General features: G+C 35.5%; 3 protein-coding genes across 11 annotated transcripts; 2 read left to right on the top strand and 1 right to left on the bottom strand.

Moving 5' to 3' along the window:
* Positions 1-164: 164 nt before the first annotated feature.
* LOC108747833 (annexin B9-like) lies at positions 165-5,294 on the bottom strand. Its single transcript, XM_018485674.1, has 7 exons — positions 5,173-5,294; positions 3,863-3,961; positions 2,191-2,572; positions 1,948-2,100; positions 1,658-1,831; positions 374-555; positions 165-275 (listed from the first exon to the last, which is right to left on the bottom strand). Exons 2-7 carry the CDS (start codon positions 3,890-3,892, stop codon positions 222-224), a joined length of 975 nt encoding a protein of 324 aa, XP_018341176.1. The 5' UTR covers positions 3,893-3,961; positions 5,173-5,294; the 3' UTR covers positions 165-221.
* A 220-nt stretch (positions 5,295-5,514) lies between these two features.
* On the top strand, positions 5,515-8,459 carry LOC108747832 (kaptin-like). Of its 2 annotated transcripts, none has more exons than XM_018485670.1 (8): positions 5,515-5,707; positions 6,132-6,360; positions 6,599-6,861; positions 7,386-7,552; positions 7,626-7,798; positions 7,867-7,945; positions 8,013-8,304; positions 8,385-8,459. In XM_018485670.1, exons 2-8 carry the CDS (start codon positions 6,156-6,158, stop codon positions 8,457-8,459), a joined length of 1,254 nt encoding a protein of 417 aa, XP_018341172.1. In that variant the 5' UTR covers positions 5,515-5,707; positions 6,132-6,155. The 2 variants fall into 2 exon arrangements, with proteins under 2 accessions (XP_018341172.1, XP_018341173.1); XM_018485671.1 differs by having other exon boundaries at positions 5,680-5,707; positions 6,138-6,360.
* Positions 8,460-8,742: 283 nt separating this feature from the next.
* LOC108747841 (tetratricopeptide repeat protein 7B) lies at positions 8,743-15,006 on the top strand. Of its 8 annotated transcripts, none has more exons than XM_018485692.1 (15): positions 8,743-9,181; positions 9,770-9,921; positions 10,012-10,180; positions 10,630-10,692; positions 11,233-11,415; positions 11,492-11,618; positions 11,819-11,955; positions 12,071-12,324; positions 12,424-12,612; positions 12,696-12,874; positions 12,973-13,412; positions 13,663-13,901; positions 14,016-14,120; positions 14,243-14,334; positions 14,647-15,006. In XM_018485692.1, exons 1-15 carry the CDS (start codon positions 9,058-9,060, stop codon positions 14,777-14,779), a joined length of 2,586 nt encoding a protein of 861 aa, XP_018341194.1. In that variant the 5' UTR covers positions 8,743-9,057; the 3' UTR covers positions 14,780-15,006. The 8 variants fall into 8 exon arrangements, with proteins under 8 accessions (XP_018341194.1, XP_018341192.1, XP_018341193.1 ...); XM_018485690.1 differs by having other exon boundaries at positions 12,035-12,324; XM_018485691.1 differs by having other exon boundaries at positions 10,606-10,692.
* Positions 15,007-16,455: the final 1,449 nt, after the last annotated feature.

Here is a 16,455-nt window from a genome sequence, read left to right as displayed (position 1 = left end):
AGAATTTTTACTGGCCTACTACATAATACATTAAAAATTTCAAAAAAGTTTTACAAAAATAATATTTAAAAATGCAGCAAGGTACCTTTTAAAATTTTTCATTAGTATAGTAAGCAATATATTAAGCTGGAATCCAGTGCAGGTGTATAAAGTTATTTTTTTTATAGATTATGCATCAATAGGCAAGTGTGTACCTTGAACCTTTAATAACTTTTTCAAAATTATGTGGAAACCAGGGAGAGAAGAGCCTTCTTGTAATCTCCCGATGTGTCTCCCTGTAATATATATATTTATACTCATTAGTAATTTATTGCAAAATATAATTTAAATAATAGAATGAATTCTTTGGAAGTATGTAATTTAGAGTACATACAGCTATCCAGCTTTCCAGTGACTTTCCGTAGCGTTCCTCGAATGCCTTTTTAATATCTCCCAAGTCGATTTCACTTCGAGACACAATAATACGAATTAGTGTTCGATCCTTTGTACCTATGCCATGCATACTGGCGTATAGACGTTCAGCGAAAAATCCAACTTTTGACTTCACGCATTTCACTGTCGATCAAAAATTAAAATAATTCGTAACGTATAGATCAATATACATTAATTATATATTAATAAAAAATATATGGATAAATACGAGTAAACTGGGAGCATTCTCTTTTCATGCTATTAAGTTATACTACGTTTATATTCAATCAGGATCTTATACAGATTATACTACATTTATACAAAAGGTCTATAGAGTAACAAATATTTTTATATGTTACATGTAATAATTGCCATGCAACATTGTTAGAGGATATATAACATATACACAGGATTCAATACCATATAGGTATTCACACCATTTTCACATGCATTTTATGAACCAATTCAAACTATGTTTCACTTTAATAATTATTACACAATAATGGAGATATCTTTTCCTTTCATACTAAAATATTACGCAAATATTATTATTAATCTGGATTTAAAAAAATCTGATAATTGGATTATTATATATAAATGAAGGAGAACAGACTAAAAAATTAGGAGGTATGCCTACACGCTACTTTATTTTACGCTACTAAAAGTTGTCAGGGATCTATGTGTACTCGTGTCCAAAAGTGTGTCCAACTCTAAGAATTATCACAGCAATTATATGAATATTTCTATAAATAGGTAAAAACAAAAGCTATGTAAAATCTTGCTGCGGTAACTTGCCTCGACCCTATAAAAATTTTTCGATCGTTTAACGAAAGTTCGCAGAAAGCGAACGTAAATGTGAGTTGTCAAGTATTCATGAAAATTTCTCGTGATATCATATTATGCTATGGAGATTATTGATACTCCATTGCATTCAAGGGACATATAATTTCCTTGTATCAAACTGCTATGTCAACCACTTGCTCATATTTCACACTGAAAGACACAATTATTTTCAGCTAAGTATAACGAAAAGGGAAATATAACCGAGCAAGTTTATCTTGATCATGTAATCATATCAATTAATTCTGAAATACGCGTGTTTATAAAGTAATATGAAACATAAAGGCTAGTCACATTATGAAATTAGTAGCTGTAGTGATTCATAAATAAGAATGTTAATTGGCATACTCGGAGAGTCGGAATAGATATGTAATTAGTGCGTTTATATCTTATTTGCAAGCTTTACCTATTCCAAGCAGGCCTTTCTCGATGCTGCCAGAAAATTCCTTCTTTATGGCAGCCTCTATGTCATGCCCAGATATTTTCTCATATTCGATAAATGTTTGTCGCAGCTGCTGATAGCTGCGAGATACCAAGATCGCGTTGAATTGAGATTCGTCTGTTCCCCACTGTTTTTCACCTGTATCAAGATTAAAAATAAAATATTGCGCATCATGAAATACAAAGTGACATTTTGATTTTTTTTAAATTAGTAGTATCAAAATAAATAAAGAAAAAAGAAATTTCGTGACATACCAGCTTCGTACAATGCTTGGGCATCAGCAATTGCTTGGGCATGATCAATTCCTTGATTTTCATCTCTGTTTCCCTGCACGAGGGATACCAGCAACCTCTTGAAATGACCCGATGTATCATCCTTCAGATCGTGCTCAAGCGCTTTGCCATATACTATTCAAAGAATAATGTATTTTTTTAATTAATTAAAAAAATCTAATTATTTATATAAAAATACATAATAAATTGAGCTAACAATCTTACAATTTTCATAAAATGTGGCGATTGTACGGACGCCATAATTGCTGAGAGTACATAGAATCTCGACAATCGCCTCCTCATCGGTACCCATACCGCTGATCGCATCGTGCAGCTCCTTGGCATAATAATGTGGCAGTGGGGTCATAAGGGCAACAATGACATCCTCCAGTTTCCCAGTTAGCTCGCTTTTTAAATCGCTGATCAAATCCTTTCCGTACATGGTCTTGAAAGTCTCCGCGATCTCCAGTCTCTGTACAATGCCTCTCTTTGTAAGCACGTCGATGATTGCCTTTTCATCCGTGCCGAATCCTTTCATCGCTTTACGTAAGATAGTAGCGTCCGCATTTGGATCGAACGGTTCAGCGGGATACACAGTTGGAGTGCACTAAAACGCAATAAGTCAGATTATTCAGAACAATCAAGTTTTGCAGAATCTCCAACAGAATTGAAGGAATCTGTACATTTAGAGCGACTTTGATCAAACTAGTTTTGATTAACTCAAACGGTGGAATTGCTTCTCACAGAAGCAAATTAACAGTGATATTTTATATCAATATTATAATTTCTGATTTGACAATATAAATGTAATATAACATATTGTACATAACAATTATATTTGAGCAGGAAATTCTATTAATATATTGATGTAATGTTACTGTTAATTTGTGTTCTGCAAGTATAAGCTTAAAACAAAATTTCTATAATTCGTTACTATTAATTTAATCTTTTTTCTTTCAATAAAACATTTCATTAAAAACAATAAAAAATTAATACCCAACAAACGAGAATGGATTGAAATGAAATGAATTGAATGGATTCAGATTTTCAGAAATATTGATTCACGAATGTTAAAATAAATGCTTTTCAATCCTGAATGCATTTTTATTCATATATTATAGGAATTGCATGGAGCATATCTCTATGCCTTTCAATCTAAAAATAATATTAGCTTTTTCTATACATTGTGAATACAATTCAAAATTTTGAATAGAAAATGCAGTTTTTCAATCCAATTGCATCTAATTGGATCCAGTTGAATCTAATTAAATCCAAAAAAAAGTATTCGCTATTTAAAATACGCGTATTTGGATAGAAAAAAAATTTCAATCCATTTTAATCCATTCTCGTTTGTTGGGTAGGTTATTTGAATTAATTATCACTTAAGTTAATCGAAATTTGATCAAAGTAATTCTTTTACAGGTTTATATTGATAAAAATTTATATATTTACAATTATATAAATAATTTATAAAAATATGTTATTTACAAAAAGAATCATATTTTTTTAAATGAAATATCGCGCTCCATAAAATCATGATTATAATTCAGATATTACACATTCAAAGAATCAATTTAAATCTTCAAAAAAATTAACAACTTCCAAATTGATAAGACAACTTTCACATTTATATTTTTTCCAAAGAAGATTTATAGTTTTCCTTTCTTATGCAAGATTCTTATACTAATCAATTTGATAATAAGGAAGATTCTACTTGACTTTTGCGCGCGATTAGTCATACTTTAGCGGAACGTGAATCGCTTTAGAAACTAGGCTGATGTTAAAAATACGGATGATCGACGGCAGTGGATCGGTGTTCCGGATATAGATCCGTTGCTACTAATTATCGCAGCCAATGACCTTGCCATTTGGCAATTTTTTTCAAGGGATTATATACCTTGAACGGATAATATTGTTGCTGCGACATCTTGGCTTCCTTCTTCTCCCGTGACGGTCAGCAGGAAATTTCGCGGGGTTACCTGTAGCTAGATTATACCTGGCGAAACAGATTTCATGTCAGCGATAAATAAACGGGTGGATGCGTCATCGACTCACACCGACTCGGCAGCTATCGTTTTTTGACGTTTCACGTAAGTTGACGCGACTCACGATCGTCTAACAATCAGAAGCCGGTGCGGTCGAGACCTTGTCATTATGTTTCGACCAAACTCCAATTAACTTGTGGTGCTTTCCAGCACGAGATGCAAGGTACTTGAATTTCCATTTTAGTGAGATAAGTCGACACAAACACCATTTTATCTTTCTTGGTATATAATGAATAACAAAGATAGAAGGGTACTTGCATCGATTCTTGTGTCACGTACCAATAAATGGAAAGGAACGCATGTATAATGATAACACATGATCATTTCGTCTTTGTTTAACATTGGAGAATGATAAGGATATAATTATTCACTGTGCTACACTGTCTCATCTGTGTGTCTCTTACTGAAAATTCTTGATCAATTTAGCGTCTATATTTTTTTTCTTTAATCTCGATTTAACTTACTCGGCCTTTTATCTTCTTCTCTGCTTCTAAGAATTAAAAAAAGATATATATAAAAAGAAGAAAGAATAATTTAAAGCGAGATTAAAGCTTATACATTAGTAGAAAATGGACCGAAGCTTGATTCTCTGTACTGGTTACATACGTCGTTAAAATATGTACATCATTCTTGTTATATAAGACAAATAAAACAGTTAAAATGTCAATGTAGATTAACTTTATAATTTCAGTTTAACTTATTTATTCTTTATCTTTTTCAACCACCCTGATAAAAATAAAAATTGGAATAAATAAAGGGTATAACAATGGCATAAAATGAAGTTTTTCAAGAGGCGAAAATTGAGAGAACGAAAAATCAAAGAAGTATTTATACTTTTTCTACATTTGACTTCCATTTGACTTAGCTCCAATTTTTATATTTTCACCAAGGTAAGATTAAATCTACATTGACCGAGGAGACATCAATCGATAAAAAATTAATTAATCGGAGTTCGATCGAAGTTCCCTGGAGTTCCCTTGGGATTAAAGGAGCACTTTGGGTCCTTAATTGGTATACCCGGCGATCCGTCATCGACCGCATCGATCGCATCGTCAGTTCCAAGCAACACCCGATAAGGATAAGGAAAGAATAAAAAGAGAATACGTGGATACGTTATTGAGTTATATGACCGAACTGGGGAATACTCTATCGCTCTCCTTACCAATCTCTAGCTCCTGTCGGTGGAAAAATTCGGAGTACTCGGACACGCAGCGCAGAGGCAGGCACAACCGAACCAAACTATGCGAGCACTTTGAGTACTACTGTCATACTGTCAGCAGTGTAAGTAAGCACACCGAGTCGCTGCGACGGGCACACCCACTTTCACGTATCGCGTCATCGTCCACGGCGGTCCACGGCTCCCTCAAGGCTATTACGAAAGCGATTGCGAAAACCCGCGCACGCGGCAATTTCTACGTTGCCGAATAAGAAGAAGGCATGACTTTTCTCTTGTCTTTATCTCTTTCTCTAAATCTCGTCTACTTTCTCAGCTGTACCGCGCGATGCGCTCGCGCGCGCAAATGTATTCAAGATTTTTCGGATCGACGATGAGATTGCGGTCGATGGAAATTGAAACCTGCAAAGGATTGATGCAGGATTGACGCTAGACCGACGATAGAGATGACAGCGAACTCCTCTACATGTGTTAGTCGAGTGTAATAAATATAACCTCGATTCGGCACAAGTTCGCGATAGAGGTTTGTTTATTTTTTTCTCTTTTTTTTTCTATGAATGTGTCTGTCCCTCTGAGAAATTACTCTAACCGATATTTATAGTCGGTTCTTGTATTTAAAACCGTTTTAAGTACAGTCTTAAGATATCACAATTAGTTGTATTAATATCTTAAAACATCAGGTACCCTTTAAGGCCTGGATGTAAAATTAATTTTAATCTCGGTTTATATATGTTAATAACTTGCTCATTTTACTATAAGATAAACAGTAAGTTAGATCAAAATTAATGTTGATCTTACATTGATAGAACTGAGCTTCTAATTCTGAGAAATAGGAAAAGATGAGTTAGTTGAACCAAGATTAAGATTAAATTATATTATATAATAGTAATCGATATAAGATAGTGTATTAAAAGCCTCTGTATTATTTCACTTTATCTTGTTTTTAGATTCAGCCTTCCTGACGACTTACAATGATGAACAATTTGATAGACGCACACTGGTTTCCCTTAGCATCCCAGGGAAATATTTATTCCATGACCAAATTGTGCTCGCCCAATAGTTCCAATAAATTATTAGTGGCATCTTTAAAAAGAAAAATATATTCCTGCGAATACCATCAAACACCTGAATTTCTGAGACCTATGGTGAAGGAATTATTGTTCACATATATTCCCAGTATGTAAATTATTTTATTCAAGGATTGTACAAAGGTAGCGCACGAAATGTTATATCGTTTGGTTTATATATAAAACATTTACTTTTAACGAAATTAATATAGAACTAATACAGGATTTATTACTAAAGTCTGACAGTTAGATAATTAAATGGTATAACATTTCATACACCATTCTGTATCTTTTTTTATAAGTTCTTTGACCAGTAGCATTGTGAACAAATTAATTTTTTATCTTAGGTGGTGCAGAGATTATTTCTATCGATGCTTACAACAAGTCTGACACTGGTGATAGTTTTGTGATAGGCATAACAATCATGAAGACTAGTACAGATACAATAGAAAGGTACTTGAATATATACACGGAGGGTGCAGTAGACGGCGAAGGAGACGAAGGTAGCTCGATCGAAGCTATAGCGCAGAATTGTCTCATGGTGGAACTGTCGTATACTCCTTACCATTTGTATCATACCGTTTTACCACAACAAAATTCTGTACAGGAGGTACATTAGCAATATTAGTCAGTTTAAACTGCCAATGAATCACATTACCAGAAGTCTTTTCTTTGTCTCTGCACTGGACTAAGATTGCTTTCCTTTTAGGAGACACAGTTGGCACAAATGTCATTTTATTCTTTTTTGCATTCAATGAATAACAAAGAATAATACTTGTGTCGACTTAAAAGAAAAGCAACCAAATCTTTCTATTTGGCTCTTGCAAAATATATTTTTTATATATTTATTAATATTTTATATATATTTATTATTATATTTATTATTTTATATATTTTTTTATGTCACAGTCGAAGTGTTAAGTCAGTAAATGTATACACTTATTATAGTCTGCTGTAGTACATAAATGTATACGTTGACTAGAAGTATATACATTATATATACATACTAAAGTTAACGCTTTGATTATAATACATTTCATTTTAAGTACAATGAGTGTACACTAGTTTAGCTACAAAGAACAGACCTAGTTATTATGATTTCTACTGCTTTAAAGCATAACTCAAAATTTGCAGGTAGTTTGGCTAATATCTGGGAGCGATTACAGGATTCATATGATAAGGGAAGATAAATTAAGTCATGTTTACAGTGAGTCCTCTATTGAAAAATATTTCCCGGAGCTGCATGATATCCAAGCAATCGCGCTATGGATTAATATTTATTATTATGACAATTATAAACGGTTCGTATAATTAAAAAAAAAATTCGAATTTTATTCTTTTATCTCGATTTGATATACAATCTTATGCATACAGGCGAGTCACCGCCGTTGGCTGTGAGTGCGGTCTAGTCAAAGTTGCCATCGTAAATGTGGATGACATGCAAGTTTCTCGAAGTTGGCTGTTAAGATACGACAAGCCTGTACCAAGTGTGATAATATTTCCGCATAACAACATCATTACTAAACCAACCTTTGCAAATATCAATTGTAAATATTTAAATATATCATTTATGCATGTAGCATATTTTAAAATAAAAATTATAAAAAAATTTCAGCCGAGGAATTTGTCTCGAAGGATGACGTCCCAAAATTAAATATTGTTATTTCAAGTACAAATAATGCTGTTGTTTTTAAGTAAGTAGTTTATAAATTAATAAGTTTTTTTTTTACGATTAAAATGCAAGTGTTTGTCTTTCAACAGAGATATCTTGCAACATGGAATGAAACAGGATGTGATATTAAGCGGCAGCGAATCGTCGGATTGTATTCTGTGCTGTTGCATAGCGGACATAAATATGGATGGCCAAAACGAGATCTTGCTTGGTACTTACGGTCAGGAGGTCCTGATCTTCGCGTTAACAGGCGACACGTGGGAATTAGCCACCAGAAAGCTATTTGACGCTCCTGTGCACTCTATAAGCTACATGGACATAACAAACGATGGAATAAAAGAACTGATTGTGCTCACGCAACGAGGTGTACATATATTACAGGTTCATAATATTTCTCATACATTTAACTTTAGATACATTCTTTTAAGTGACTGACGTATATATTTTTTATTTTTATATAGCATAACATAGCTGATATACGAACGAAGTGGAAGGAACGTTACAAAAAATTATTTAATATACTAGCTCAAGAATAATTATATTTGTATTTAAAAGGTAATATCCTATATATTTTATATATTTATAACGTATTTGTAATTTAAATAAAATAAAAGATGTAAATATTTGTTAAAGATGAAATGTATGATAAAATAAAAGATGAAATATATTTGTTGAATTATTTTAAATTGATAGAAGGATTAGTCTTTGTCGAACTATTCTTGCGTTTTTCGAAAGAAGCGCCACAAAGCAGCCAATCACAATTCTAAACGGAGGAACGCGTGCGTCGCACGAACGTAAACGTACATGATTGGTCGTTGATCGAAGTCGCACTTCACGCGGCCATGCATATCCGCTCCGATCCGAATCGGTCCGCGGGGAAGGGGAACGAGGTCTCATGACGTTTGTGACAGTTTGTCACGCGCACGTGTCCGTAAGCGATCGCACGTTCGTCGGCTACGTTCAGAGCGGACGGATCCTCGCTACCGCTGGGCTGCCATGACTGGCCGCGTTGATCCCGCGCGAGGAAGTGCTGCTGATGATCGATACATCGCCGTGTTCGCGTTGCCGCTGCTGCCCGGCACCGATTGAGATCTGGACCGCCAGGTGACTCGGATCTGAGATCCGTGTTTCGCGATGACGAGCAAGAAGAGTCACACCCTCCGCATAGAGTCCGAAATCGATCGGAATCGCGAGGACGGCAACTGGAAGAAGGTTATACAACTCGCGGAACATCTAAAAGTGCAGTACCCCAGCAATGGTAAATGTTTCTCTTTCCTCCCCTTCTCCCCTCTCTCCTTCCGCCGCTCTCTGCCCTTCTCGGCTCCACCGTCTGATCTGGTCTGATCTGGTCTGATCTGGTCTGATCGAGGCTGTCTCTCCCACGTATGTTGCTTACAGCAACAACGTTCCGTTATTTTCTACAAGAAAAAAAGAGACAGACAGACGGAAGGAAAAAAGATGTCACGTCACGTAAAGATCAAGGATTCGCAGTCTTCGTGAACGAAATGTCACGCTCTTTCTGTTTAATTATATATCAAGTTGTTTATATATGTATCCTCGATGTTTTGTTCCTGCAATGTTTTGCAGTATCATTTATGCTGTTTTTAATCCCGTAATTACTGTTTCGCGTAGCAGACACGCAGAGAGAAAATAATGTTTATATAGTAATTGATTAGACATGTTGCCAGAAAATTAATGAAATATTGCCGATTGTTGCCAAATATTTCTTTGAAGCGATATATCAAATATTCAATAAGTTTTATTTTATTAAATATTTGGATATATAGTTTGTATATAAATACAGACAGGATTCTATAGCAACTTGATGCTATATTTTGTTCGACAGAATGTCTGGCGAATTTCTTAAGTGGAGAAGCAAGATTGGAGAGTTTTTTGGAGCAAACTCCACCGATAGATGCTAATATTGTCAAGGCACGAAATGGACTGACTGAAACGCGGAAATACTTGTTACTAGCTGCTAATGAAAAGGATAAACAGGTACTGTAACGTCATGAAGGAATAGTGTGTCTGACGGAAAATAAGAGTTAATTGTGTCTGATTGGTTTGCTTCTAATAATACCATTTCAGGCGTTAGTCGTTCTGGATGCCCATCTGCTACTTGGAAAACTTCACTATGCGATGGGAATGTACGAGGATGCGATTCATCACTATCAACAAGCTGAACTAGATACACTCACAGAAAAGCAATTACCTTGTCGAAGTTTACGTATTATAGCAGAATCATATGCAATTAAAGGTTTGCAATTGACAACTATTATAGTTTCTTTCTTCTGACAATAGTAGTACGTTTTAGTGCAATATTTAAAAAGGTACACATAACAGCTTGCTTTATAGTTTTCTGTGTTTTCTCTCTTAACAGTAGTTTTTTTGTTTGATAGTTATGTGGTTAGATTTTACACACACACACACACACACACACACACACACACACACACATATCGTTTTATGTGCAAGATTTGCATTGAACATAGGCATTTCATAATAGATAGCATAAATTGAAACTGTATACTTCGACAATTCTACTGCATATATATATTGTCTTCCCGTTAGCGTGTCCATGCACTAATTTTAGTAACAAATTGATTAGACACATTTATTTAATTCATAAATTTCTTATTATCCAGTATATTCATTTATTACTATGGCTTGTGTATGATTTAGAGAAAGAAAAATCGTTTACTTTAGACACTGACAAACATTTATCCTGCCGAAGACTGCGCATTATAGCAGAATCGTATGCGATCAAAGGTTTGTATGCTTGTTTGCTTCGTTTTGCTTGTATTTATTTAGAAATTTATTTAATTACTACACATTTATGCAATATATGTATATTACACACTTTATAATAATATCTATTTTATAATAATATAGAAGCTTGCTTGTAAATGCTTTTATAAATTTAAGAATATACATCAGCATGCTATCTCATTTATGTATTTTTTAATATATAGAATTTTCAAAAAATCTCTTAAGCGCGCGCGGGATAAACAAAAGTTCTATGCTTTTGCTTCTTTTGGTATTTAATTTCATGTACTTATTTCTATCGAATACAACTAGATTTAGTTGCGATAAATTTGGGACAAGCACAATATGAAGATCGTTATTATTCACAAGGAATGAAGTTATAACAATTTTTGTAAAGTATTGTCACACGTTTTTGCTCACTAAGATTGAAAATTTTAATTTTATTTTGTACATTAAATTAAATTTTTTTTTCTTAGCATTGTCATATACGTACGTCAATATTCCCTGTTTGATAATGATATTGTAAACTGTTACTCATGTCAGGTCTCTGTCTGGAAAGGCTACCACCACACTCTAAGTCGAAATACAAGATTACAGAATGGCAAGAACAAATAATCAAGTGTTACGAGATTTCTGGCGACTTGACGCTGGTGTATCTGCAGGAGCAAGACAAACTTGCTATGCAGCAACAAAATGGTATTTCCACTATAAATACGAATAATACAGGTAACTGGCAAAGTTTAATCCGATAAAAAAAATATAGCTTTTAACATTTTAACGTTTCTTCCTTTTTTTTTTATAGGTACATATTCTACACCAACTCCAGTTTCTACAAAGCATATCGGTCCCATTTTGGAAACTGCGCTACAGAGAGCGCCAATATTGTATATTCAAACCGGCAATATACAAGCCGCTGTTAATCGTTATAGGTATGTGTTAATTACATAACTCCATTTCTTGTATAAGAAACTTTCTTATGACTTATTAATTAACAAAAATATATACTTATAGATACTTGTTGATAATATTAATTTTAAGAAAAATAAAACTTGTTATAATGATATATATAATTATTATCAAATATAATTTTTCCATGGATAGCTTATAATCTGTTTCAATTTTATAACAGGGAGATTTTATCTGCTGTTGAATCTACAACTACTCAGAGTCTGCGAGTAATTTTGACCAGACAGTTGGCGGAAGTGTTATTACGTGGCATAAGCGGTACTGATTACAAACCACCAGACGAACAAACTGACACAATGGGTATGATAACAAATATATATCCGCATAAATATAACGGAATATTCCAAAGAAGAAAAATTCATTTATATCAATATCGTAGCAGCCGTGAGTAATAGACGGGTAAATCATTACTCAGGCGCCAATCTATCGGATTCGCCGTGGAAACCAAAGAAGTACGCGGGACCAAATATGTTCGTCCCAAGAAACGAGTACGAGGAGTCGATTCTGCTATTGTTGATCAGCGAGGCGATGGCGGTAAGAGACGCCGTTCTCAGTCAATCGCCTGAATTCAAGGAAGCCAGGTTACACGCGTTTGAGAACGCCACTGCTATCTACGATCTACTCACAGTTGTTGTCGTCAGATGGAGTCAAGTGGAACTTTTACATGAGGTTGAAATTTTCTCTCTTGTTGAAAAATCCTATCGCCATCTTATTGTCTACCATTGTTTTAATGATAAATTCATATATACTCAATATTTAATATTTTAGTCTTTTGAAAGAGCAATGAAATTCTCTCACGAGGAAGTACACATATGGACACAGTACGCGCTATGCCTAATAAGCATGGGGAGATACATGCACGCGTATAGAGTTTTGAAGGTAGTCGCCAGGTTATCGCCTCAGAAAGTAATGCCCTGTCTATTGGCGGCGAGGTTATGTTACGAGCAATTAAATATGGTAAATAAACTATATTTCTCATCTATACCTTTACCTATGTTAAAAAATTAAAAGTATATTCTCACACTGACGATTTTGAGCAGATAAATGAAGGTATCGAATGGAGCCAAAAGGCTTTGCAGCGAGAGATGGCGAGTCCACAGGGGATGCAATCTAGATGCCACTTGTACATCGGAATTGGCCACAGCATGCTCTCTACGAACACAATCGTGAAGCAGGATAAAGTGAGTCACACAAATACCGCGATGGACTGCTTTCAAAAGTACGTATTTCTCGCGTAGCTACACAACAATTAAGAAACGGCATTCTCGTAGATTTTTTTCTTAATTGATTAATAAAAGATCATGTATTCTCGAATAGGGCGCAACAGTGCGATCCCAACGATCATCTGGCCGAGTATTACCTGGCTCATGAATATGCGATAAACAGACAAATAACTGACGCCATCGTACATGTGAAAATCGCGCTGAATCTACGAGCAGAACACATTCCATCATTGCATTTATTCGCGTTACTCCTGTCGGCACATAAGCAATATTCTGAGGCATTACATGTGATAAACAGCGTACTAGAGGAATATCCGGACAACTTGAATTTTCTCTACGTGAAAGCGCATCTCGAATTGCGAAGCATTGGCGGTGTCGATGCATTATACACCATCAGCCACATGTTACATCTGTGGAAGAGTCTTTATGAGGATCAGACGAACGTTAATTGTAACGAGCAACAGAGCGAGAAGCGCAGCGAGACTAGAAGCGTCTTTCAGCTTTACACGTCGGAAATGTCCGATAAAGATTCTAGTGAGTTATGTACATCGTACACATAAAATGTAGATAACATTGGATAACATTAGGTAGAAATAACAAACGGATTATGTGTCATTTTATAAACAGATTAAATCATTTATCACGTTTCCTAATAACATTCCAACATTTTGTTAAATTTAATTAATAATTTAATTAATAATTTTAATACAAAATACGATATTCCCTCCACACAAGAATCTCCAAAAAATCAATTAATCTCACAAAAGGCGACCATTTCCGATAGGTTCCCTGCATGCGCAATCATTAGCCGCTTCAAAAGTCGAGCAAGCTCTTTCTGAGGTTGCCTCGTCAATTAGCTCGTTCACACCGAAGCCAGGGCCGCAGAGAGCATGGCTACTGCAATTGCAGATCTGGCTCCTGCTTACCGAAGTTTTCCTTATTCTGGACCAACCGAATGGCGCAGTTCTGTCCCTCCAAGAGGCTACCAACATCTTCCCGTTGAGTCATCACATTATGTACACGGTATAGTTTGAATCTTCTCACCATTATCTTCGTTCAATGATTCAAATAAAATGATTCATTAAGTGATTATTATACAGTATTGTATGATAATCAAGTATAATTATCTTTTTATAGCGTGGCCTTCTGCACGAGTACAAGTTGGAGTATACGGAAGCGAAGCAATGCTATCAAAACGCTGTTTCAATTAATCCTTCTCACATAAAGAGTTTACAACACCTGGTAATAATTGTTGCATGTACTAATCTGAAAAACATATATATATTTGTTGTATATATATGATTTTATAAACTATAATTATAAATCTAATATATAAATACTATTTCTATCTGATCTATTTGCAGGGTCTTGTTTATCATTATTTGGGTAGTCAGAGACTGGCTGAGAAAACTTTGAGGGACGCCGCGAAAATCGATCCAAATTCACATCAAACTTGGTATTGCATGGCCCCGATTGTATCATAATATAAGATTATCGTGACGATTTATCTTTATGGCACGAGCCAATGATCATTTATTATCTATAATGATTTCACAACGATAACATATCTGTACTAATTGGATAATAAGTTATCTTAAGAATCGTCGCGATAAATTGAATATCAAGATACGAATGGATTTGATGCGCATGTCTTATCGATTTTGTTCTTTCCGATATTAGTATTTATTTCCTTATATAATATATATTATTATTTAGTGTTATATAAATTATAGACGGTAGACGTTATATAAAGAGTGTTATATTTCAGGTATAATTTGGGAATGGTGTTGGAATCACTGGGTGAGGTGGAGGCTGCTAGCGACTGTATGGCAACAGCGTTGGAGGTCGAAACGACAAATCCCATTTTGCCGATTCTGTCAATACCGGTGACCTTTGAGTGAAATGAATTAAGGGAATAAGATTCGACAAAATCACGGTTTACTTTTTCTCTATATGCGCGTTCGTAATTTCCGCGGGCATTCCCTCGCCTTCCCGTCAATAGTACCTGGACACGTTGTACTATTGTATAAACTTATTGTTAAAAGAAAAAAAAAAAGAAGAGATACTTTAATTGTACAAAATAGTTACAATCGATGTAATAAATTCGAATAAAGTCTTACCTCCAAAATGTCAAATAAATTCGCGGAACGTAACGTGACCATTTCGTAGAAAGATCTTTTACGCGGTAAAGTAATCCCACTTTAATTCAAAGCTATGTCTACCGCAGCGGTGTCGCATGTCTCGCCGCATTGTGGATACGATAAATTTCAAATACTCTTATCCGATACGAACTTATGCACAGCGGCGAGTGCCATTTTATGTATTCACATATTTCTACTCGGGCAACATGTAGGAGTCAACGTCTAAAGAGCGTAGAATTTTCTGCGCTTACAAATATGTGTTGGTAGCGCGTTTTCTTTTAGTTATTATTTCAATTATGTACTTTATCGTTATTTCAGAACGCGTTATCTGTAAGATTGTCGCATTTTCGGACGGTAGGATATCGCGCATTTACGGCGACGCGCGCGGTAGTGCGCATACGTGGTGGCCTAATTTGTGCGCGATGCGCAAGCACATATTGCACGTATATGCGAAATCGTATCGTAGGTACGTATGCACACACACACGCGCGCACACGCACGCACGCACACACACACACACACACACACACACACACACACGTATATACGTGTAAAAGCGGATGCACGGACGGATGGGCGGACGGGTTCGGATTGGAAAAGTCTGATGTAATGCCTCTAAAAATGTAGTAATTTATTTTTATAGAAATCGATAAGGGCGAGATTTTATTGGAGCGATGAGAACGATCTTCGTTTTCCCCTTTATCTACTCCTTTTTTTTTTCTTTTCTCTCTTTCGCTCTATCTCTGACGGACGAGTAAAGGAATCTTACCTCTCTCTTCCTCTCCTTCGATCGCCAGCGAACACGTACATACGTTTTGTACGCGCGACGCGTAATAACGGCTGGATATATAAATAGAACGCACGAATGACAGTCGCGTTATCGTTAAGAGGTATAAGCTATTTTCTTTTGTGTAATCGATATAATAATGTTATACATGCATGGCCTGGTTTCGCGCAGGGGGCTCGGAGAAAACGCCTTGTGGATCGCCTTCGCCGGGAGGCATCGGCGTGTATTGACGCGTATGCAGAGGCACGGCACACAGCCACTCGCGTTCCTTCTCTAATTTCAAATTACATCAGCCGGGAAGTCATTAAGATCGAGGTACGGCAATTTTCCGGCTGGTAGTAAAATTACGGAAACTAAAGTGAGCGAGAGCCTAAAAAAAAAAAAAAACATTCTAACGATGTCTTCCGGCGCGCGCGTGTCTCGGTTTTTTTCCTCTCGATCTTACTGGATGTCAAATTTCTCATTTCTGGAAAATCGAATGGGATCGGGTAATAAAAACAATAGTTACGTAGTTACGGCGCGATACGCTTGCGATAATCCGTAATGCGAATTTCGCGTTAATTATTATAAGCTCGCGTGATTGTATTTTAATTAATAAGAGCGATACGCGCGTCGAATCTGAGAGAGAGAGACGACGGTCTCGGGGCGC

Source organism: Trachymyrmex septentrionalis, unplaced genomic scaffold (assembly GCF_001594115.1).
Source record: "Trachymyrmex septentrionalis isolate Tsep2-gDNA-1 unplaced genomic scaffold, Tsep1.0 scaffold20, whole genome shotgun sequence".
Classification (NCBI taxonomy): domain Eukaryota; kingdom Metazoa; phylum Arthropoda; class Insecta; order Hymenoptera; family Formicidae; genus Trachymyrmex; species Trachymyrmex septentrionalis.
This window is presented reverse-complemented; position numbering and strand designations above follow the sequence as displayed.